This window comes from Nicotiana tomentosiformis, chromosome 4 (genome assembly GCF_000390325.3).
Source record: "Nicotiana tomentosiformis chromosome 4, ASM39032v3, whole genome shotgun sequence".
NCBI lineage: Eukaryota > Viridiplantae > Streptophyta > Magnoliopsida > Solanales > Solanaceae > Nicotiana > Nicotiana tomentosiformis.
The window spans coordinates 90,577,810-90,603,892 of NC_090815.1; the positions used below are offsets into that span (position 1 = coordinate 90,577,810).

Sequence of the window (26,083 nt, forward strand, 5' to 3'; positions counted from 1 at the left end):
GGTGTCCTCCTTCGTTTCCCTCTGCATTCTGACAATTCACGATTCTTTTCTTCATCTTCCCTTCAAGTTCCATCAGACCCTGCTCTAAGTACTCCAACCTCTCTGTTGATTTTGTAGCAACTTCCCTCCATTAATTGATTGATTCCATGTCTATCTTGTGTTGTTCCAAATGTCTGGCTTCAGACTCAAGGATTCTCTTGCGCAACCTCTTGTATTTTACTATGCTTCAGAAACATCGTCTATGACCCTGTTTCCTCGATCGATCCCTGGCTCGACTTCTCCTGCTATGTCATAATCCAACCATGATAGGTAGAAATACACATGACCGGTGTGGTACCGATTTGGTTCGATGGTATCCTTTTCCACAATAATCTTCAGATGCCACATGTGACAACTCGCAAAATCGGGTTTCGACGTGTAACAACTCTTTTAAAAGAAGGGTTATTAAAAGAGAGAGTCGACACCTAATGATTTTTAAGGTTCCTAAGGGCACCTATTGCAAATGACTCGGGTTTACTAGTTTGCGTCACTAAAGATCGGGTAAAGGCTCAAATTATCTCGATGAGAAGGTGTTAGGCACTCTTCGAGGTACACAACGGTGGGTCTCGACTGAACTCAAATCATGTGAATTAGTCTAAGAGAAAAGAAACAATTGACAAATGAAATAAACGATTTATTTTAAAACAGAAATGGGGGGTGTCCTAAGTTTTTTAGCATAAAGGATCACCCCGTTTAACATAAATAATACTTTGTAACTCCCTCAAGACGGGGTGTTACTCATATTATTCAGCGGGCACAAACTATCATCTTCTGCTACCCAATTACTATTTTTAAGTTATTTACCTAAAGCGCTCTAATCAATTCTAAGTCGTACACTATGCGTGCACTATACGTCCTATGCCTATGGTCCAGGAGGCATTTGGACCTCTATTTCAGGGTGGTTCTAGACCTTAACTTAGGCAGCTCAAAAGGGAAAATACTAAGCGACATACAAAACAGTTTAGGACTTTCACATATAAGCAAATAAGGGCTCAAGTTAGCCCCCGTATTTAGACAACAAATGCACGCCAAACTGATTAACATTGACATATTTTAATTAATTAAAATTTCAGAATCATATAGGCAGGATCTCTAAATGATACTGAATGAATGAGCAGACAGTTATACGCAAAAGCTAGTTTCTTAATACGATTACCAAGACCTACATAAATTTGCCTACTGATTTTAGCATAATACGATTAAGCCTACCAGCATGGTATCTAGATGTTTTACGCGATAATAAATAGTGGCAATCACAGATGCATATTCAGAATCACTTGTTTCGATCCTATAGGCATGTTTTCTAATGAGGATAGTAGCACAGCGTTTGACAAAACTCCTGAACCAACATGCAAAATGATAAATAAACTGATTCAAACCTATAGGCATGCTTTCTACAATTTGGTCCAGTTTTAGATCCTATAGACATGGTTTCTAGAATAAGGCAGCATGTAAACAGAATTTTTGCCCATACATTGAATCACACCATTTCCCATAAGCATGGTCTCTAACAAGCAGAAATAGAACACAATTCAACCAAGTATTGAACCTATAGGCAGGGCCGCTAGCATATGATGACTGAACATAACAAAGTACCTATAGGCATGATTTCTAACACACGACATATAATAACACATTATCGAACCTATAGGCATGATCTCTACCCAACTTGTTGCAAGTAAGATAAAAATCCCTTTCCCAATTTTACTAATACCCCAAAAAATTATTACAATAATTATTACAGACCCAGAATGAATATAGTAAATTACAGAATAGATATAGCTATAGGGAGCCTACAGCAGGCCCAAATACACCTGGACAGGCCAGGCCTTCATTCTCACAATTCACAACAACTCCAAAATTTCATATTCATAAATACAAAAGAGCTAATTGTTGAGTGATTCACCTAGTGAGCATATGTCAAGGATAAGCATACAGAACCCAATACCCTAGTGTGTCATAGTTCCCAAGGGCTTCAAGAACCCAGGACAGTGCTCACACTAGGGAGGTTGATCAGAAATAATTCAGAGGAAAGACTAGGGACCAGGTCCTAGTGTGTCAGAGTTCACAAGGGTCTCAAATGAACCTTGAGCAGTGCTCACACTAGGGAGGTCAAAGGACATAATCTAAGTATCATTAGCTTTCAGCCGGCTAAGGATAAGAATTCAGAAGGACCAGATAGTAGACGAATAGAATGAAGTCAAGGGATTCTACTGACGGACAGAATCAATTGAGCATATAAAAACAAATAACAGACATGCTTAAACTTAAGGTAGACTTAATAAAGTTTTAGGAAATGATTTCAATCACATGCTAACAAGGCAAGTTACAAGATAAATTTATAGTGGTGAAAGAGAATTCAGATTAGGCTAAGTGTCGAAACTAGTGTCATAAGAAGAAATCATATCAACTGCAATAGAACATAACATTTTGAAAACTAATTAGGGTAATTACTAGAGATGTCAAGATATGATGAAAACAGGATCAAATAGGCCAGATTATAGTGGATTCAGAAACAGACTTGTTATCCTATTAATGAATACATCCATACCTAGTTAACTAATCCATAGAAGGAGATATGAGAGCATGTTCAAAGAGCAGGATAATAACAAACTTAAACTTCAAGAGGTGGCTATCAATGACATATAGGTTAGGCAGAATCAAATTAATCAACTCAAAGTAGGTCTAAACATGTCTCAAACTACGGACGTAATGGAATTTAGGTTAGTAGAATCTAATTGAAGTAACACCTTAAACGAAATAATAGATAAATCCAAATGAAATGGCAAAAGTTTGGTAACTCACCAGTTAAAATAAAATAATAAAGAAAGGAATCCCACAGTATTGTGAATATCATCGAAAGAGCAAGAACTCAGAATTTCTAGTCTTGGCTTTCAGCCTGCCGGGAACCAGAGTACATAACAAGATTATTCAAGAATAAGGAGTATATAACTTTAGTTTTATAGCTTTTTAATGATTTTTCGAACTTAACCAAAAGGGAGTGGGGAGGGGTTTAAATAGTGTAGGAACTAAACACATAAATATGAAAATATAATTAATTCAAATAATTAGTAAAGAAGAAAAATTTTGAAACCCTAGTTTTTAGGTAAACTCCACAAAATCGGCAAAAAATAAAGGCAAAGAATCACATATTGTATAAAATGAACATAGACATGAATATTATTCACAAAACCAGAACCGGACCAGATTTGGTTCAAATAAAAAGGATCTGAAACCCTAATTTAGTGCAAGTAAAAATAATCAGCAGAAATAGACAGATTCATACATAATAAGGCGAATGTAGACGAGATAGTACTTAATATTAAAGCTTGAACCAATTTCGGTTCGAATAAAAGAGAGTCTGTAAACCCTAACCTTAGGGTTAAGTATGAATCAGTAAGATACGAACAAATCGGACTCACACGGTGCAAAATAATGTGTTTGGACTTAATATCGTCCAGATTCTAGAGATGAAGATCGATTAGGATAGAATCAGAGTATGGTACTTGCCATGTTTAGGCAAGTACTAAGTAATACCGTAAAGAATCAACCAATAAAGGAAATATGGAGAAATGGTAAGTAAATGGGAAGAAAATACCATTAGGAACGGGATTAGAGGAGGATTTTGGAGAGGCGGTGGGCTAGGGTTCTTTAGAGGGAAGGGAGCAGAGAGGTTAGGGTTTGAGGACGGGTGATATAAGGAAAAAAAGGGGAGGGGTTTGTGAGCCATTAATCATTTTTGACCAACGGCCGGGATTTGAGCAGGGGTTGGGTCGGGTTAATTAAATGGGTATGGGTACTGGGCTAATGAATTTGGGCTTGGGGTAATTGGGCTATGTTTGGGTAGTTAGGTCCGAAATTAGTTATGAAATTAGGGCCAGATTTTAAATACCCAATTTTAATAAAATAAATAATTTATAAAAATAATGATAAATAAATAAAAAATATCACTTGGGCATGAAAATGATTAAAAATAATTATTTAACATTATAAAAATATAAAAAGTTATTTTTTTGTATAAATAATATAATTATATGTACATATGGGTTATTTTTGCAAAATGTGCAATTTAGCCCTAAAAAATACAAATGTAATTATACGAAATGCACTGAAAATATTTAAAACCTCATATTGGTATAAATGATAAGTTTAGATGATTAAATCATCATAAAAATAATTAGGAGGGTAATTATTGGATATTTATATAATAAAATACAGAAATAAATTAATTTAAAGTCTTTAAAAATCATGGAAGATTATGAAAAATACTTGTGTATGCGTGTAGATCAAATGATGATGCATATGGACTATTTCGAAAGTGTATATATATATATATATATATATATATATATATTTGAAAAAATATGAGGAAAATATTGGGTATCAACACCGATTCCGGGACCATTGCTTCGATATTCTCGAAGGCAGGCGTCACGCCCCCGGGTTCTAGCCCGGTGAGACTTTGGCTCAATTTCGGTCCCTTGTTGCTATATCTTGAGCCTGGCTTATTTTGTCGGAGTCTAGGATGCACCGTGAGTTAATTTTACATGTTTACATATAGTCCCCTCGTTTTTCGTAGAGTAAACGATGAGAAACAACACGAGCTTCCGAGTCATAATAGCATTAAATGCATGTCAGCCGCTGGTCGGTCGTGCCTGGATGTGAAATGCCGCTGAACTATTATAAATACCTCCTCCTTTGTTCATTTTTACTTTACATCCAGACCTTATACCCTCGTACCTTTAGGATTTCAATACTCTTTAGCACTTTTACCCCAGTTATTCGAGGTTCTTGCAAGAATTTTTACCCATCTTCATCTCAAGCCAACAAGTCTAATCCTTCAACTTCCTTTCTTTCTTCATCTTTCTCAGATTTTCCTCCATCTTCATTTTCTAAAAAAATGGAAAGGACTTCCAAAACCGTTCCCCAAGAAGAAGCTCTTTCTACTTCACGGTCGGCTAATAAGGTCGAGGATACCGCTCAGCGTGTGGCCGTTGATGAACCAGTGCACGGCCCCTTTAAAAATGTTCATCCCCAGGGGATGTTCGGCCAACGTCGATTTCAAGGTTGAAAAGCCTTCCTTCGTACAAGGTTGGTGCAAAGAGGTTTCGAGATATATCTGCTCGATTAACGAGCTCGCATTGCCACCTAGTTTATCAGCAGTCCATCCGGTGTTCCATGTGTCCATGCTCCGGATGTATCATGATAATCCTTCCCATGTGTTAGATTGCAATTCAGTCTAGTTGGACAAGGAGACTTATGAGGAGGAGCTGATGGATATTCTGGCTCGGCAGGTCTGACAATTGAGGTCTAAGAGTTATCCTTTAGTTCGAGTGTAGAGGAGAGATCAGCCGGTCAAGGCAGCGACTTGGGAGTCCGAATCGGACATCCGGAGTAGATATCCATACTTTTTCACTAGTCCATGCACTTTTCTATGTCTATTCGAGGACGAACGGTTGTTTTAGAGGTGGAGAATGTGATGACCCGATATGTCATCTAGAGTTTTAAACCTTAATTCTGTGTTTCAAAACATCAAATATCTCCTTTAAGCCTTTTTCGATTTACGTGCGCAGTCCGAGTAATTTTTCGGAAGGTTTTTATGTGAAAAATTGATAAAATATGAAATTGTGCCTTAAAGATCCATTTGAGTTGACTTCGGTCAAAATTTTAGGCAAACGGACCCGGATTTGTGTTTTAACGGTCCCGATGGATTCGTATCGTGATTGGGGACTTGGGCGTATGACCGGAATCGAATTCGGAGGTCCCTAGCTCGAGTTATCGCATTTTGTCAAAAATTTGAAATTTAAAGGTTTAAATAAATTATAAACTAGACTGATGTTTGACTTTGTTGACACCGGGTCCGAATTTTGGTTCCGGAACTTGGTATAGGTCCATTACGATATTTAGGACTTTACTACCAAATTTGGTGCAAAACGGAAGTGATTTGACGTGATTCGGAAATGCAAAACATAAGTGATTTGGTGTCCGATTCATAGTTTTAGGCGCTATTTTTGCGATTTGATCGCGCGAGCGAGTTCGTATGAAGTTTTTGGACTTGTGTACATATTTTGTTTGGAGCCTCGAGGGTTCGGGTGAGTTTCAGATAGGCTACAGAGTGGATTTGAACATAGAATCATAGCCGGTGCCTTGTGTTTCTGGTGTTTATTGCAGATCTCGTATTTGCGAAGAAACCTTCGCATTTGTAAGCATGGGTAGGGGGACTGATCTCGCATTTGCGAGGTCCATGTTCGCATTTGCGAACTAGTAAAATCTCTGTCAGGTTCGCATTTGCGAACCACTTCCTCGCATTTGCAAAGAATGGCTGGGTAACAAGGGATCGCATTTGCGATCGATAGGTCGCATTTGCGAGAGGGCCAAAGTTCACAATTGTGAACAAATCATCGCAAATGCGATGATAGCTGAGATGGAGATTCTTCGCAATTGCGAAGTATGTCTCGCATTTGCGGAGTTCGCAATTGCGAACCCTAGGTCGCAATTGCGACCTTTGCGCCTCGTCAAAATCTGAGTTAGACGAGATTTTTGTTCATTCTTTCAATTTTCAATCCTAGATTTTTGGTTGAAATCTTAGGAAATATAATGGGTAATTGAAACTTCAAAGGCGATTTTTACAAAGGCTATTTTTTCCCAATTCGTTGGTAAGTGATTCTAACTTACTTTCTTTCAATTACCCATTATATTTCCTAAGATTTCAACCAAAAATCTAGAATTTTCATGGTAGAGATTGGGGATTTGGGTAGAATTAGGGATTTTGTAAAATTAGAATTTGGACCTCAAATTGAGGTCGGATTTCGAAATAAATTACATAACCGGGCTCGGGGTGAATGGGTAATCGGGTTTTGGTCCAAATTTTGGCTTTGGACCAAGCGGGCATAGGAGTTAACTTTTTCAATAATGACCTAAATTAAACCTCTATCATTTGTGGGTAGTTCCTAAGGCTTATTTTGAATCGGTTGGTTGATAATTTACTAGATTTGATTGGTTCAGAGGCTTGTTCGATAAACAAAGCCGTGGTTGAGCTTTGAGTCGATTGTGAAGCAAGGTAAGTATCGTGGTTAACCATAACTTGAGAGATTAGTACGTATTTGCCTATTTTCTTCGTGTTTAAATATTTGTGTACAACGTATATGTGAGGTGACGAGTACTTATGCATTGTTGTTGGGTTAAAAGATGCGGGTGGGACTTGTTTCCTTGTAATTTCTTTCTTTCTTTGATTATGATATCCATGCTTAGACTAGTTTGTTTCTTAATTGATCGTTCTTTTCGCATTTATGAATTATTGTGATCATTGAGTACTTTTGGAAGTTGAGGTTTGGTACGTTAGAACCGTTGTTGATGTAAGGTTTGTTCTTGCTTATTCTACCTCCCAAATGTTATATATTCATTGCTACATGATGAGGGAGAGTGTTAAATCACGAAGGGTGATGTCGTGCTGATTATGGCTACATTTATTGATTAATACATGGTGAGGAAGAGAGTTAAAGCACGAAGGGTAATGTCGTGCCGTATTTATCGTTTCATGACGAAATTGAGAGTAAAAGCACGAAGAGTGATGTCGTGCCGTATTTATCATTTTATGAAAAGTTTGAGAGTAAAAACACGAATGGTGATGTCGTACCATTGTTACTGTTTCATGGTGAGGTTGAGAGTAAAAACACGATAGGTGATGCCGTGCAATCTTTATTCATAATATTTCTCTATTTTCATTGGTTGAAGGTTTATTGACTGTTTCATGTTGTCATTTCCTGTTGTTGTTACCGTATCTTGTACCCCTTTTTCATGTCCCCTCCCAATCGTACATATTTAATCTTTATTTGTTGTTATGTTGTATGTATATTTTTGTCTATACATGTTGAATTACGTATGTGTCCTGTCATAGCATCGTTACTACCTCGTTGAGGTTAGGCTCGACACTTACGGAGTACATTGGATCGGTTTTTCTCATACTACACTCTGCACTTCTTGTGCAGATTTTGGTACTGGTCCCAGCTGTCCGTGAGGCGCATCAGCTTGGATTAGCCTATATGGAAACTCGAGATAGATCTGTTGGCGTCCGCAGACCTTGAAGTCCCCTTCCTCTTTCCTTATTCATTGTTCATCTCATTCGAGATAGTTGTATTTATTTGAGACTCTATTTGTAGAACCTCTAGAAGTTTGTGTACTTGTGACTCCAAATCTGGGTTGTACTAGATATTTGATTATTAAGCTATTTCGTACTTTATTTTGGCTCCATTCCTGTTTAGTTGTTTAAATTGTTCGAAATGTTTAAAATTGGCAAAGAATTACTCTCACGTTGGTTTGCCTAGCAAGTGAAATGTTAGGTGCCATTACGGTCCCGAAAGTTGAAATTCCGGGTCGTGACACAGATGTTGCTTCATGCGGTGCTGAATTGATGCCCTGTCTCACTTTTGACAAGTCAAATGTATTTTTCACAAATGAGCCATACTAAAATGTTTGGGATTTGAAAATTTCTCGAGAACTTGATCACACTAGCTTCAAAAAAAAGAAAAAAAAAGAGAGGAAGCTTTTGAAAATAAAGAATAACAGATGAAAGTGTATTTGATAATACTTAGCATATTTACAAATTCAATTGAAAGAAAACAGAAGAAAAGACATCGTTTCCCCAACCCATACTATTGACCCAAACAAGAAGCCAAAAAAAAAAAAAAAAAGGTAGAAGAGGAGAAAAGGAAAGAGGAAATGAAGAGAGACAGCAAGATAGATTATTTTGTTGGTGCTAATTCTCTTTACCCTTAAGCTAACAAATTATTGTTCACTAGTTAAGGTGATAGGATTTCTATTATATTAGTTTTTGCCTTCAGCAAATTACTAAAAAAAGCTTGTACACGCTTTTGTAAATTAAGGTCCTTAGCTTCTCATATATCAACGACAGTAGGCATCAATTACTATATAGTGTTATGCAAGTAAATGATAAACAAATGCGATATTTGCTTAATTACCATATTTCTTTTTCAAGACACTAGTTTAATTACTCATCCATTCAAATGGATCTTCTCATTTCGCAGACTGTTGTTAGTACCTTCTTTTTTACCTTTTGCAAATAAATAAATGTTAATAATATCCTCAACATTTCCTAGGTTAATTTTCCTCTCCCAAATAATTTTAAAAATTTAACATTGTGATAACGGACGGATGGAGTGTGTTACTAACAGAGTTCAATTGAACAGTTTTTCTCGTCTTCTGTAAGATATATCAACGACAGTAGGCATCAATTACTATATAGTGGGTCATGCACAGTTTTTCTCGTCTTCTCTAAGATTAAACTCTTTGGAAGTGACCTACTGAAAATGCTAGTATTATAAAGTTGGGGGGTGGGGGATTTTTTCCCCCCTTGAATCCATTCAGTGGGGCTTATGCCTCCCGAGGTGGTGGGACATTTGATTTGGACCTCTACCCCATAGTTAATATTGAAATAGATAATACAAAGGAAATTTGGGACATAAAACCAAAACCTCCGACAAAACACCAAAGTATAGGGGTTCATGATCTAAGTTAAGTTATTGATTCTTATACATTGATTGAAATTGGTTCTAGAATCATATCTCTTAATATGATGTATTGTGTTTAATTTCTCTACTATTCCCGGCCTATTTTTGTAGCTAGAGAGGCTAGACTAAAAGATACTGTACATGCTTCTTGAGTACATGTGAAGGTTACTTAATCAGTCAGAAGTTGAACACCTATGTTTCTGCACCAGAATGCCATAAATTACATCAAGTGAAAAACTTAACTTGTTCAAAGCTGAACTGGAAATCATTTACATATAAAGCCTTTTAGGGCGACACAAGGATTGACACTAATCATGCTTGAATATTAACTTTACTCAATTTATCAATGTCTGATACAAGTGAATTAATTTCACTCTTTGTGATTTCGGTAGTAAATGTCAAGTTTCATAGTTTTTCTTTCTGAAATCAGTCATACATGCGAATAGAACTGTATACGGTTAAAATCGGGACCACCCGATTTTACTATTTGACCGAGGCCGGGAGATTGCATCGAAGAATGACCTCGTAACAGAACAGACTAAATCACGAGGATAAGGTACCGAGTTCAGAATCAAGGTACCGGTCGAGATCGAGGCTAGTAGCGATCAAAGTCAAATGAGACAGACATCGAGCAAGATCGAAGATAGCACAATAGCAGAAAGGCGAGATATCCGCGACTGGTCGAGGATCATGGCGTAAATTTCGGAACGGATCAAATCAGAAACGGTTAATTAGTTAATCATGGGATTTTCTTCTATAATTAGAATTATACCATAAGTGGAATTCCTCTACTATTTAAAGGGGGATTCTAATCATTTGGAAGACACATGGTTCGCATATATCAAAGCAATATAATTCTCTTTCTCCTTTATACTATTGTTCATCAGCTTGTTATATTGTAACTGTTCTTACATCAACCAGTTCGAGGGTACCCAAACGTGAGGGCTGAGTTTCATTCCAACACTGGTTTGCTTTACTTTATAGTTTATTTCTGTTATTAATCTTTATATTTATCAATTGGTATTAAGTGAAATCACGCGTCCTTAGAACCACATTATAAGTATAATTGTTATCCAATTTTAAGAGTAAACAGTTTGGTGCCCACTGTCGTGTCCTTAGAACCACATTATAAGTATAATTGTTATCCAATTTTAAGGGTAAACAGTTTGGCGCCCACTGTGGGGCCAAGGATAATAGTGATTGCTTAATACTAATTCCGATAACACACACTGATTTACACTTGTTCTCGTAAGAATCTTTGTTTTCAGGATAAACATGTCAAACTCACAAGCAGCGCTTACACATGAGATTGAATCTGTTCTACTGAAGAAATTTGGAGAAACCTTGTCGAAAGGAGCAATGATATGGTACCACAATTTGCCGCCTAATTCCATCAATTCCTTCTCCATGCTTACAGAATCCTTCGTAAAGGCACATAGCGGAGCAATGAAGGTTGCGACTAGGAAATCAAACCTCTTCAAGGTGAAACAAAAAGACAACGAAATGTTGAGGGAATTCGTATCTCGGTTCTAGATGGAACGCATGGAACTACCATCGGTCACAGACGATTGGGTTGTTCAAGCCTTTACTCAAGGTTTGAACGAACGAAGTTCGGTGGCATCACAACAGCTAAAGCAAAATTTAATTGAATATCCAGCGGTAACCTGGGCCGATGTACATAATCGGTACCAGTCAAAGATCAGGGTCGAGGATGATCAATTGGGGACCCTTTCCGGTTCCGTTTATCCAAACAGGCCCATCAGCATAACTCAAAGGGATATCGATAGAGAACCCCGGTTGAACAGAGATCGGTATCAACCATACAACGCAGATAATAGAAATAGCGGCCCAGGACGCAATCCCACCCGGAATGATCGAGGACATAGCTCTCGAGGGCTCATGAGAAAAAGTGGCTTCGATAAACATGCCGATCCCACAGAAGCACCATAATTATCAGAATACAACTTTAGCATCGATGCATCAGGTATTGTGTCAGCCATTGGGAGAATCAAAGATACTAGATAGCCCAGACTCCTACAAACTGATCCATCCCAAAGAAACCCCAATCAAATATGCAAATGCCATGGTACACATAGTCATAGAACTGAAGACTGTACACAACTAAGGGAGGAGGTGGCCCGTCTATTCAACGAGGGTCACCTTCGAGAATTCTTGAGCGACCGAGCTAAAAACCATTTCAGAGACAGGGATGCAAACAGGAAAACCGAGCAGGAAGAACCACAGTACGTGATTCACATAATTGTTGGAGGGGTCGATATTCCACAAGGGCCCGTGTTCAAACACACTAAAGTATCAATCATCGGGGAAAAACGAATTCGAGACTATGTGCCATAAGGCACTTTATCATTCAATTATGAGGAAGCAGAAGGGATCTCACAACCCCACAACGATGCTTTGGTAATCTCTATCCTTATGAATAAAATTCAGGTTAAATATGTTTTAATTGGTCCAGGAAGCTCGGCCAATATTATTCGATCGAGGGCCGTGGAGCAGCTCGGCCTACAAGATCAGATCATACCCGCAGCTCAGATTCTCAATGGCTTCAACATGGCGAGTGAAACAACTAAATATAAAATCATCCTACTAGTAAATGTAGCTAAAACTATTCAAGAAACAAAGTTCCATGTGATCGATGGCGATATGAGATGAAACACACTGCTCGGAAGACCCTGGATTCACAACATAAGGGCGATCCCCTCAACCCTTCACCAATGTTGAAGTTCCCAACACCGGATGGAGTAAAAATGGTGTATGGGGAACAACATGCTGCCAAAGAGATGTTCGCGATCGACGAAGTAATACCGGTATCAGCGCTTTTGTCAACAAAGGGATCAGAGTTCAAAGGAAAACAGGAATCTAAATAGCAACCACAGCCACCAGCCTCGACTCAGTCGGAGAAGCAGGTAACGGACGAAGACGATGACTACTGGACCCCTCGATCCTTCATAATCCCTGAGGATTCTGACGCCACCAAATTGACAGTCGAAGAGCTGGAGCAAGTCATATTGATCGAGAATCTACCCGATCGAAAGGTATACCTGGGTACGGGGTTAACCCTCGAGCTCAGGGAAAAATTCATTAAATTTCTTATTAATAATATGGATTGTTTTGCTTGGTCCCACCTAGATATGACAGGGATCCCGCCGGAGATCACTATATATCGACTGAGCCTGGACCCGAAGTTTCGCCCGGTAAAACAAAAGAGAAGGCCCCAGTCCGAGGTAAAACATGCATTCATCAAGGACGAGGTAGCCAAACTTCTCAAAATAGGATCCATTCAGGAAGTAAAATATCCCAAAATGTTAGCAAACATAGTTGTAGTCCCTAAAAAGGGAAATAAACTTAGAATGTACGTAGACTGTAAAGATTTAAACAAAGCATGTCCTAAAGACTCTTTTCATCTGCCGAATATCGACCGCATGATCGATGCCACGGCCGGCCACAAGATCCTTAGTTTTATCGATGCCTACTCTGGGTACAATCAAATACAAATGAACCCGGAGGATCAGGAAAAGACTCCGTTTATCACTAAGTACGGCACCTATTGTTATAATATAATGCCGTTTGGACTAAAAATGCTAGTGCTACTTATCAACGCTTAGTAAATTGAATGTTTGAAGAACAAATAGGTAAATAAATGGAGGTTTATATTGACGATATGCTAGTTAAGTCCCTGCGAGTAGAGGACCATTTGACACATTTGCAGGAGACTTTCGATATACTAAGGAAATACTACATGAAACTCAACCCGAAGAAATGTGCATTCGGGGTCGGCTCGGGCAAGTTTCCCGGCTTTATGGTATAAAATTGGGGGTTCGAAATCAACCCCGATAAGATCAAGGCAATCAAAGACATCACAGTCGTAGACAATGTTAAGGTCGTACAAAGATTAACAGGGCGTATAGCCGCCCTAGGCCGATTCATCTCGAGGTCTTCAGATAGAAGTTACAGGTTCTTCTCACTGCTCAAAAAGAAGAATAATTTTGCATGGACCCCGGAATGCCAACGAGCATTGGAAGAATAAAAGCGGTACCTATCGAACCCGCTATTGCTTCATACTCCGAAAGCGGACGAGCAACTCTACTTGTACTTAGTAATCTCAGAAATCGCGGTAAGTGGGGTCCTAGTTCGAGAAGAGCAAGGTACGCAATTTGTTGTTTACTATGTTAGTCGAACTTTAGGTGAGGTCGAGACCCGGTACCCACACTTAGAAAAATTAGCGCTTTCCCTAATAAGCGCCTCTAGAAAATTAAAACCATATTTTCAGTGTCACCCGATATGTGTGGTGACTATTTATCCCCTTCGCAATATTTTTCATAAGCCCGAACTTTCGGGATGATTGGCCAAATGGGCCGTCGAGATCAGTGGGTACGATATCGTGTATCGACCCCCGAACGGCCATCAATTCTCAAATCTTAGCGGACTTCATGGACGACTTTACGGGCTAGGCATCGTTTTGAAGCCGCACACGGGTAATACAATTAGACAAGTTATCAAAACTTCAAAGTTAACTAACAATGAGGCTGAGTATGAGGTCATGATTGCAGGTCTCGAGCTAGCTAAAGGTTTGGGAGCAGAGGTCATCGAGGCCAAATGTGACTCCCTGCTTGTGGTAAACCAAGTCAACAGAACCTTCGAGGTTCGAGAAGATCGGATGTAGAGGTACTTGGAAAAACTACAGGTGACTATAAATCGGTTTAAAGAATAGACCCTACAACATGTGCCTCGAGAACAAAATAGCGAGGCCGATGCCCTAGCAAAGTTGGGGTCGTCAGTCGAAGACAACGAGATTAGCTCGGAGACTGTCATACAACTTTCAAGGTCAGTAATCGAAGAAGGCCACACCGAAATCAACTTCACAAGTCTGACCTGGAATTGGAGGAACAAATATATAGAGTACCTAAAGAACGGGAAGCTTCCATCGGATCCTAAGGAATCGAGGAATCTACGTACGAAGCCCGCATGATTCTCATTGGCCGAAGATGGAACACTATATAGAAGGATGTTCGATGGACCATTGGAAATATGTTTAGGACCAGGAGATACCGATTACGTACTACGAGAAATCCATGAGGGCACCTGCAAAAATCATTCAGGTGCCGAATCATTGGTTCACAAAGTCATCAGAGAAGGATATTATTGGGCCGATATAGGAAAGGATACAAAAGAGTTTTTTCGAAAGTGCGACAAATGTCAAAGGTATGCGCCGATGATTCACCAACCCGGAGAGCAACTCCACTCAGTCTTATCCCCATGGCCATTCATGAAATGGGGAATGGATATCGTCGGCCCTAGGTAAAGCAAAATTTATTTTGTTTATGACTGACTATTTCTCTAAGTGGGTTAAAGTGCATGCTTTTGAGAAAATTAGAGAGAAAGAAGTCATAGATTCCATCTGGGACCACATTATATGCCAATTTGGGATCCCCGCCGAGATCGTATGCGACAATGGAAAGCAATTCGTTGGCATAAAAGTGACAAAGATTCTCGAAGATCACAAAATAAAAAGGATCCTGTAGACACCATATCATCCTAGTGGGAACGGATAGGCCGAATCGAAAAACAAGACCATCATTCAAAATCTAAAGAAAAGATTGAACGACGCTAAGGGAAAATGGAGAGAAATATTGTCCAAAGTCCTTTGGGCGTATCGAACAATGCCAAAATCCAGTACAGGGGCAACACCGTTCTCTTTAGTATATGGCGCCGAAGCTCTGATCCCGGTTGAAGTCGGGGAACCTAGCCTCATGTTTCGATATGTAACTGAAGAGTCAAATCGCGAGGCTATGAATACAAGCCTCGAATTGCTAGATGAAAAATGGGAAGCCGCCCTCGTTCGAATGGCCGCACAAAAATAACGGATCGAAAGGTACTACAATCGAAGAGCCAATCTTCGACACTTTAAAATCGGGGACTTGGTTCTAAGGAAGGTCACCCTCAATACTCGAGACCCAAACGAAGGAAAACTTGGCCTGAACTGGGAGGGACCATATCAGGTCCTCAATATCATCGGAAAGGGATCCTACAAACTTGGCACGATGAACGGAGAACAATTACCAAACAATTGGAACACATCACTCCTCAAATGATATTACTGCTAAGGTACGACCACCTCCATTTTCATTTATATTTTATACTAACCATTTGTAGGTGTTTAATCGAAGAAACCAAAGGATTCTTCAAACACAAAGTCCTTAGGTCTGAAAGCACGCGTTGCACTCTTTTTCTCGTAGACCAGTTTTTGTCCCAAATGGGTTTTTCCGGCGAGGTTTTTAACGAGGCAACTATTGTTCGTGCTAACTTAGAGCAATTCAACAGTATTCGAGGCCCCTTTACAATCGACCTTGAATACTGGGGGGAATCACCCTCGGATAGTTACAAGGAAAATGCTTTGTGTCGACATGGTCTCGATAGGTATAGGACCAAACGGTCAAATAAACCATGTCCATGTAGATTACTCGAGCCCTAATGAAAAAACATGTACGCATGTATAATGTACGCATATATAATCTATTGAAAGAAGTATTTTTCCTTACCAGATGTTCCATGCCTTAGAGAAATTTATACTTTACAATTTCATACTTATGATCTATTATGGAAACTGGCTTAAGGGCCGATCACAACTGAAGTTCAAATAATTTACCCTATACTTGGGGGCTACCGTCCAAAATATTGACATGATCGAATTACTAAATCTCGAAATTGTAAGACCTTAAAAAGGCAATCCTCGATTTTATAGGCCACGGCCACCCCACTCGGGGACTGACACTTCGAACGAGTTCGAAGTATAGCAGGGAAACAAACCTAAGGGGAAAATCCCAAACTAAAGACTACGGCCAAATTAACACGGTTCAGAGACGTCCGAATTCTGTTATAAAACAGGCCTTCAAATATTCTCATAAACCAGTTAAAAAGGGTAACCCTCGGCTGAATTACTAAGGGTCTCGATAATATCGACCCTCGAAAAACCCTAAGGGATAGCGAATTGTTCGAACTACCAGAAAATTTTGTGCTAAGGCATAACAAAGCAAAGGATTTCGATAACACCAATCCGTGAAAAACCTAATGGGTACAAATTTATCTCGTGCTAAGGCATGATAAATTTTTATGATTAATGTTTCAAGCCGAAAAGGGGGAAAAGCCATTCTTTTGAGGCCACAACGGCCTAATTCAAGAGCCTAAGGTCCATTTTATTTTTTGAGTTCGAGAATTCGTCCTTACTCAACTAAAACCTAAGGGTTACTCTACTTTGAGTTTGAGCAAGTACTCACTCGATTTTAAAGACTACACTGGTCCGACTTCGGTCTAGTTTCCTAAAGTCCCAAACTTGTGAGCAAAATCTCCATAAAGTATGAAGGCATGAATGAAATAGAATTTTTACGAGGCAGGAAATAGAATAAAGACAAGTCAAAGAGAAAAAAGATCTTTTATATATACGAAAATATTTACAAGGACCGATCAGGGTCCCGCACAAAAAATCAAAAAGAAAAAGCCTAAGATTCCTTATTTTCCTCAAGGGTAGCTTCCTCTCCATCGAAGTCCTCCCTATTCTCGGACCCGCTCTTGCTGTCATCATCATCATTGGAAGAGGCCAGCGATCTAGCATCAGCTTCATGCTCTTTAGCCTTTATTATCTCGTCGGTAAGATCGAAACCTCGAGCATGGATCTCCTCGAGGGTTTTCCTTTGAGATTGGCATTTGGCGAGTTCAGTAATCCAATGTGCTCGAGTTTGAGCGATCTCGAATGCCTCTCTCGCTTGGACTTGAGCGGCTTCAGCATCTCCCGGTAGATGGCCACGATCGCCTCTGCCTCGGCCTTTGCCTTTTCAGGTTCGGATTTGGCCTTTGCAAGTTCGGAAGCCAACCGAGCCTTGAGCTCCTCTATTTTCTTTGCCTGAGCTGAGCTCTTCTCCTTCATGCCTCAAAGTTGACTTTCGACCGATGACAATTGGGCTCGAGCAGCCTCTTTTTCAGCAGCAAAGTGGTCCATACTTGTTTCCACCCCAAGGTCTCCGCCTTCATTATGTTGACCTCCTCGCAGAACTGCTCGATCCTCTTGACCTTCTGCTTCAGCTGTGAGATTGAAATGTTAGCCACCGTTCCCGAATCAAGCCCATGAGCTTTTAAGATTTTCATTACCTGCTCGATCAGGTCGGTCTGATCTTGGTGAGCTTTGGCCAACTCGGCTCGGAGGTCCTTGATATCCTCTTCTTTTTGCCTACTGAGAAGTTTAAGGGCATTTCTCTCCTCCGTGAGCCCTTGGAGGTCAGCCTCACATCGGCTCAGCTTTGCTCGGGACTTTGCGAACGCCTCCTAATAGAGCGCCAAAGCCTATACGGAAAAAAGAAAGGAAATTAGACATGAAGAGAAGAAATAAACTAAGTATGATATTGACAAAGGGATTTGAGACTCACCCGAATCAAGACTTGTTGAGCCTTAGTGAAGAGACTCGATGCTTCACTCAGGTCGGTAGCATCCTCGACCCCAATAAAGTAACCACGGAAGGGGTCCTCCTCTCCATGGGCCCTGTCTACTTCGGGAGTCCTCGTAGCTTGGGCCTCCCGAATTGCCTCCTCGGAAAACGCAGGGAGAATCAATGAGTCTCCAATATCTATTGCCCCAAGTGAGCCACTTGGGGTGTTCTCCTCGCTGCGAAGGGCTTCGAAGCCGACCCTTTCAGATATACCCGCCTTTTGCTCATCTCGACGGGAGGCATCTTTGTTCTTCAACGACTTGGGGACTTTGCCCGAGTCCTTTTCTAAGACGCCGAGGCGGAATCTCCTCAACCACCACCGATTCAGCGGCCTTTGGGGCCTCGATGGTTTTTTTCACTCAGGCCACCAGTTCCGAACCATCATCTTCATCCTCTTCTTCTTCCTTCCTTAGCCATTGAATCACATCCACAGGCAGGGCAACGGTATATTTCTTCGGCTTACGAACCGGATTCTTCTTAGGCTTTGGATCCTCGGAGGTTGAGGTCATTTTCCTCTTCTTATCCTTCATCGGCTTCGAAACCGGGGTCGAAGTCTCCTCCTCACCAGACGGGGGTCTCATGACCGCATCATTGCCCAGGCTTGTACACGAGAAAATTGAATAAGTAGAAGAAGGGCATCTTAATCAAATCAACAAATACACAAAAAGTGGGCTTACCATGATTCTTGGCCTCCCATCGGCCCTTTGTTAAATCGTGCCATGAGCGCTCGGCGTATGTAGAGGTCGAGGCCAGGTTCCGAACCCAGCTCTCAAGGTCGGGAATCGTACGGGGCATCCAAGCGACCGCTACATCATGGAAAAAGATATCAATGAGAAAAGACCAAGGAACAAATAAAATACATGGAAGCTAACAGTGAGACGGTACTTACGATTCATGTTCTATTTCTCAGGAAATGGCATCTTCTTGGCTAGGATTAGGTCGGAAGTCCACACTCGAACGAACCGGCTCATCCAGCCTCGATCCTTGTCCTCGTCTATGCTCGAGAACAACACTTTGGTAGCCATACATTGGAGTTTTATTAACCCGCCTCGATAGAGGCGGGGCTATACAATCTGATAAGGTGATCGAGGATGAAAGGGAGCCCCTCGACTTTGCTCACGAAGAATCGGAGCAGAATAACAATTTGCCAAAAGGAAGGATGGATTTGGCCTAGGGTTATTTGGTATTGACGGCAAAAATTAACGATGACGGGGTCGAGGGGGCCCAACGTGAAAGGGTAAGTGTAAACACTTAGAAACCCTTCCACATGAGTGGTGATATCTTTTTCGGGGGTCGGGATCACCACCTCTTTGCCTTCCCAGTTGCGGTCTTTCTTTACCTGCTTAAGGTATCCCTCAGTTATTGAGCATATATACCTCGACATTGGCTCGCATCGATCAGGAATCGACGAGGCTTTATCGGTCTTAAAATCGGAGTTTAGCACGCACCCCCAAGAATGCATTCCTCAAGACGGGGATCCACCAGCGTTTTTCCGTCGGTCGGTTGAGAAGATGAAGCAACTTCTTTTTGTGGTACCATTTTTGATGTTTTTGCCATTCTTGTGTAAGTTTGAAGAAGAGGAAGATAATAGGACTTGACATTTGAGACATGATTAACAGCAAAGCCTGAAGATTTGTAAAAGGGACGAACTTAAGAGATGTAAAAGCTTTAGATATTAGAAGGAAGTGAAAGTAAAGTTTGAATCAATGAGGAAGTGATCTATTTATTGGACTCACGGCGACAGTTCAAAGGCACTAGTGGCCGACAACCAACTAACACTCATTAATGACTTGGGAAACTGTACTGACGGGACGTTTTGGTCACTCCCGTCGCTTACGTCACGAGGATGTCGTCATTACAGGTCGAGATAGAAAATTGAAGGCTCAATTCGTTTCTTGTCATTTCACTCTAAAAAACGAGGAGACTATCTGTATACGATTAAAATCGGGCCCACCCGATTTTACTATTTGACCGAGACTAGGAGGTTGCATCGAAGAATGGCCTCGTAACAGAACAGACTAAATCACGAGGATAAGGTACTGAGTTCATAATCGAGGTACCGGTCAAGATCGAGGCTAGTAGTGATCGAAACCAAATGAGACAGACATCGAGCAAGATCGAAGATAGCACAATAACAGAAAGGCGAGATATCCACGACTGGTCGAGGATCATGGCATAAATCTCGAAACGAATCAAATTAGAAACGGTTAATTAGCTAATCATGAATTTACTTCTGTAATTAGAATTATACCATAAGTGAAATTCCTCTACTATTTATAGGGGATTCTAATCATTTGGAAGACACATGGTTCACAGATATCAAAGAAATGTAATTCTCTTTCTCGTTTATACTATTGTTCATCAGCTTGTTATATTTTAATTGTTCTTACATCAACCAGTTCGAGGGTATCCAAACTTGAGGGCTGAGTTCCATTCTAACACAAGTTTGCTTTACTTTATAGTTTATTTCTATTATTAATCTTCATATTTATCAATTGGTATTAAGTGAAATTACGTGTACTTAGAACAATATTATAAATTTAATTGTTATCCAATTTTAAGGATAAATAAGAACATTCATTAAAGTTAAAAGAGACATATAAAAAAAGCTATTGCTCAGATTTCTGCAACTGAAATCGTGCAAAGTTGAGGCATCCACACTTGTTTTTCAAAGCTTCGGTACTGTATACAAAGATAGAAAGTAAAGGAGACTTTTCTCTTTAAATTATTGCATCAGAAATAGTATAGCTGCCATAATAGTTTATTAATTCCAGCTATGCTTAGCTTGCAGCCTCTATCGAACAAAAAGAGTATACCAACTCAAGTCAATTTGAGCCGACAACATGACAAAACCAAATCAAAATGCATACTCTAGCTTTTTTACTTTGGTAGGTTTTAAGTAATCTAGTGAGACTTTTACCTTCATTCATGAAAATCTTGAAAAGGGTAATTGTATAATTGAAAGCTATATAAAGGGGTCGGAGTGAAGCTTAAGAGGACAACAACTTTTCTCATTTGTTTCAAAGATGGGGAAAATGGCCTCTCTATTTGCCTCTCTTTTAGTGGTTTTAGTGTCGCTGAGCTTAGCTTCTGAAAGCTCAGCAAATTATCAATACTCATCTCCACCACCACCTAAGAAACCATACCTCTACAAGTCTCCTCCTCCACCAGTGCATGTCTATCCATCACCACCCCATCACCCTGTATATAAGTCTCCACCACCACCTAAGAAGCCATACCACCCTTCACCAACACCATATCATCCTGTACCAGTTTATAAATCTCCACCACCACCCAAGAAGCCATACTACCCTCCACACCCTCCGGTTTACAAGTCACCACCACCACCCAAGAAGCCATACTCTCCCCCACACACCCCGGTTTATAAGTCGCCACCACCACCAACTCCCGTTTACAAATCACCACCACCACCCAAGAAGCCACACTACCCTCCACACACTCCAATTTATAAGTCGCCACCACCCCCCAATAAGCCATACTATCCCCCACATACCCCGGTTTACAAGTCGCCACCACCACCAACTCCCGTTTACAAATCACCACCACCACCCAAGAAGCCACACTACCCTCCACACACTCCAGTTTATAAGTCGCCACCACCACCCAAGAAGCCATACTATCCCCCACACACCCCGGTTTACAAGTCGCCACCACCACCAACTCCCGTTTACAAGTCGCCACCACCACCCAAGAAACCATACTATCCTCCACACACCCCAGTTTACAAGTCCCCACCACCACCAACTCCAGTTTACAAGTCACCTCCACCACCAACTCCAGTCTACAAGTCTCCACCACCACACCACCCCTATGTTTACGCTTCTCCTCCTCCTCCCTACCATTACTAAGAAGTGACATCACAAAGTTGAAGGTAATAAAGCCAAATTAATTAAGACATTTTCATAATGATGTCAAGAATGCAAAGCAAATTGCATAACTGCCTTTATGCAAAACATTAATATAATATAAATTATAAAGAACTGCGCTCTCTGCTTCTTATTTTCTTAGCTTCATTTATTAGTCACTAGCTGTTCAGAATTTTCAGTATCTTTTGATATTACTAAGAACCTAATCACACAATGTATATTCTTATGCAGGAAAAGCAGAATGCTGAGCTAAAAGAAAGGCTTTTTCCATTTTCGAGAGACAATGAGAAAAGAAGAAGAAGAAGAAGAAGAAGAAAAGAGTAAATAATAAAGCCCCACAGGAGGCGAAGTTCTTGTAGCTCCATGTTATCTAAGTTATTGATATTGTTTGCCCTATATTTTATTTCTGTCATTGTGTATGTTTTGTTCAGTTTCGATCTCCTTGCAAAATGCAGAGATTATGAGATGAATAAACTAAGTTATATTATTATACGTGTTAATATTCTCCTCCTCTCTCTAGCTAGCCTTTTGTTTTCTCTTTTTCTTATTTGATTTTCTTTAAATCAATCCATTTTAGGAGAGGGCCAGGGAGTGATCCAGCAAAACATGAAGATTAGAAGAAACTTCCCTCTTTTTTTTCCTGAAAACAATTTAACGTCGAGATTTATCTCTTTTTGTAATGGAATCATTTCTACAGTTATGACTATTTTAAAATTGATATCGCCAGACCTAGCAGATTAAAGTACTCCTTCGGCTCCATCTGGCAGTGTACGGAGAATGGATTACTTAATATTCAGTATGAAGTTGGACATAAAATCTTAAGAGCGTTAGAGAATTTAACCGGAGGAGGATTTAGGATTTGAAGATGCGGGTGTCACAATTTTTTTTTAATGTACACCTTAAAATAACTAATATTTTCTCCGTTCCAGTTTATATGTAAACCTATTTCCTTTTTAGTCCGTTCCAAAAAGACCCCTTTCTAAATTTGGAAATAATTTATTTTAAATTTCCAATTCTATCCTTAATGAGAAATTTTTTTAACCACACAAATATTCTCGACCCTTTTTTGACTTGTTTAGGACCACAAATTTCAAAAGTATTTATTTTTTGTTACACTTCGTGCCCAGTCAAATAGGTTCACATAAATTGAAACGGAGGGAGTATAGAGTTTGTTCGGGAACGTTTGTCCGATTTATTTATTTATTAGTTTATTCAAGCAATTAATATGTATTTTTTATTTAAAATTAGAAAATTACATCTCTTTCCCAGAAAATACTTGTGAGATTTCACTCAGTATGTTGTTGTACAAAAATTACATCTCAAACATCAAGAAGCAAATATAATTAGCATTTTAAAGAAGGAATCACACTTCATTATTAACAATACAAATAAAATCAATATTTTTTACAAGGAACTGCATCTTTTTTTATATGCTAAAAGTAAATTTGCACAAGTAAAATATCTTTAATAAGGGAATTTCACCAATCAGAATAAGAAAAAAATAAAAATATCTTCAATAAATAAATTATACACCATAAGTAAATGCAAAATTAGATAAACTACAAGATCCCAAAAATTTAAATAAAAAATCTCAATATTTTTCTAAGCAATACTTACGAAATATTCACCATAATTTAATAGTAAAGATAGTTAAATTGTATTTAACAATCATAGAATAACAAAAGTTTTTATGTTATAATAAAAAATAAATTATAAAAATTAAATTTGATCTTAATCCAAAATTTCTATCAAGACCCAAATTTTTTGATTTTGAAAAAAAATTTTAAAAATTTAAATTAAGAGAAATTATTATTTTACGGTATTTTAAATATATGAGGCTCTTTTTTGAGTATTTTTGCTAAAGATTAGAGATAAAATAAGAGAATAGAGGAAAACATATAAAAAATTATAAGCGACAAATAGAAAATTGAGAGGTAGCCAAAAAGGAAAATGACCGGGACAAAGGAAATAAAAAGAACAATAAAAAATGAAAATTAGACAAGGTTTGCACCTTTGTCTGGTTTGCGATTGGGGGTGGCAGGATCAAATATTTAATTGTAACGACCCGATCGATCGTTTCGAGAGTTATAGCCATGTTTCCCCTATTTCTTCTTCTTCCGTATTCTTCAGTTATATTATGATATATCGGGTTAGTTGGTTCGGGTCCGGAGTAGTTTCAGAGTGAATTGAGACACTTTAGTCTCTTTGAGATAAGCTTAAGATGGAAAAGTTAATCGAATGTTGACTTAAGTGTAAATGATCTCAGATTTGGATTTTGATGATTCTGTTAGCTCCGTTAGGTAATTTTGGACTTAGGAGCGCGTCCGGAATGTGATTTGGAGGTCCGTAGTGGAATTATGCTTGAATTGGCGAAAGTTGGAAATTTGGCGATTTTGGTCGGCAGTGGAAAATTTGATATCGGGGTCGGAATGGATTTTCGGAAGTTGGAATAGGTTCATAGTGTCACTTGTGACGTGTGTTTAAAATTTGAGGTCATTCGAATGTGGTTTGGTAGGTTTCGGCATCATTTGTGGAATTCGAAAGTTTAGAAGTTCTTAGGCTTGAATCCGGGGGTAATTTGATATTTTGATATTGTTATGAGTGATTCGAAGGTTCCACTAAGTTTGTATGGGCTTATATGACTAGTCGGTACATTTGGTTGAGGTCCCGAGAGCCTCGGGAGGTGTTTCGGATGCTCAACGGAAGGAAGTTTTGGACTTAGGCTTGGCAGATTATTCTGGTGTTTTCACACCTGCGGTGGGAGGCCCGCGGGTGCGGGCCCACAGAAGTGCGTAGGAAGTCGCAGATGTGGGCAAGGCTGGGTTGGATTGGAATCGTAGGTGCGAGAAGGGGGACCCATCTGCGAGCTCGCAGATACGAGACTGAGACGCGGATGCGGAAGAGAGGAGTTTGGCTGTTTCCGCAGAAGCGGAGGAAAATGCGCAGGTGCGCGTCCGCAGGTGCGAGACCTGGGACGCAGGTGCGGGGCCAGTGTGTTAAGTGAGTTTCCGCAGAAGTAGAGTTCCCAACCACAGAAGCGGCTCCGCAGGTGCGGATATTGGACCGCATGTGTGGTTTTGCTGGGCAGAAAGTATAAATAGATGACTTCGAGATTTTTTCTCATTTTCACAATTTGGAACACGGACTTTGGAGCTTTTGGAGTTATTTTTGGAAGGAAATTTGAGGGTTATCACTGAGGTAAGTTCCCTGAGCCTAATTATCCTTAGCTATGGTGTTTTCCCGTTGATTTCTCACATAATTAGTAGGGTTTTGAAGTAAAAATTGGGGGTTAGGGCTTGGAATTTTGGAGAGTGGATTTGGGGGATTTGAGAGACCAAAGAATGTCGGATTTTGATGAAATTAGTATGGTTAGACTCGTGAGTGAATGGGCTTTCGGGTTTTGTGACTTTAGTCGGATTTTGAGACGTGGGCCCCGGGTTTGAGCCGATTTCGGGTTTTGGTTCTAATTCAATAGTTTTATTGTGGAATTGATCCCTTTAGCATATATTGATCGTATTGTATTGCTTGTGGCTAGATTCGGGACATTTGGAGGCCAATTTGAGAGGCAAATGCATTGCGGAGTAGGATTTTGCTCGGATTGAGGTAAGTAACAGTCTTAAATCTGGTTTTGAGGGTATAAAACCCCGAGAATTTGTATAATGTGATATTTGGAGGTGACACACATGCTAGGTGACGGGCGTGTGAGCATGCACCGTGAGAGATTGTGACTTGGTCCGTCTCGTAAGCCTGTAAAGTAGAATAGCCATTGTTATTACTTATATTTCCTTGTCTTTGAGCAATTGACTGCCTTTCATGTTACAAACCATGCTTAGGCCATATGAAATCATTTTTGGGCAGCGGTTGTATATTTGTTGAATTGACTGCTAATTAATGTCTTGTACTCAGTCACAGTCTTATTGTGTGTTATATCTCTGTTTCCTTTCATTTCTTATTGATACTTGTTGTATCCTTTGTTTGGGCTGGTTATTATGATATTTTGTGAGCCCGAGGGGTTGGAGAGGCTATAGATTGAGATAAGGCCTGAGTGCCGAGTTGGAAGCTATGTGAGCAATATTGGATCGGGTTGCACGCCGCAACAAGTCTTCGGGCCATATATTGGATCGGGTTACACGCCG

General features: G+C 39.7%; 1 protein-coding gene across 1 annotated transcript; it reads left to right on the top strand.

The window, feature by feature from the left end:
- Positions 1 to 21,086: 21,086 nt before the first annotated feature.
- Positions 21,087 to 22,434, top strand: LOC104102797 (extensin-1). Its single transcript, XM_009610626.4, has 2 exons — positions 21,087 to 21,952; positions 22,179 to 22,434. Exon 1 carries the CDS (start codon positions 21,087 to 21,089, stop codon positions 21,927 to 21,929), a length of 843 nt encoding a protein of 280 aa, XP_009608921.1. The 3' UTR covers positions 21,930 to 21,952; positions 22,179 to 22,434.
- Positions 22,435 to 26,083: the final 3,649 nt, after the last annotated feature.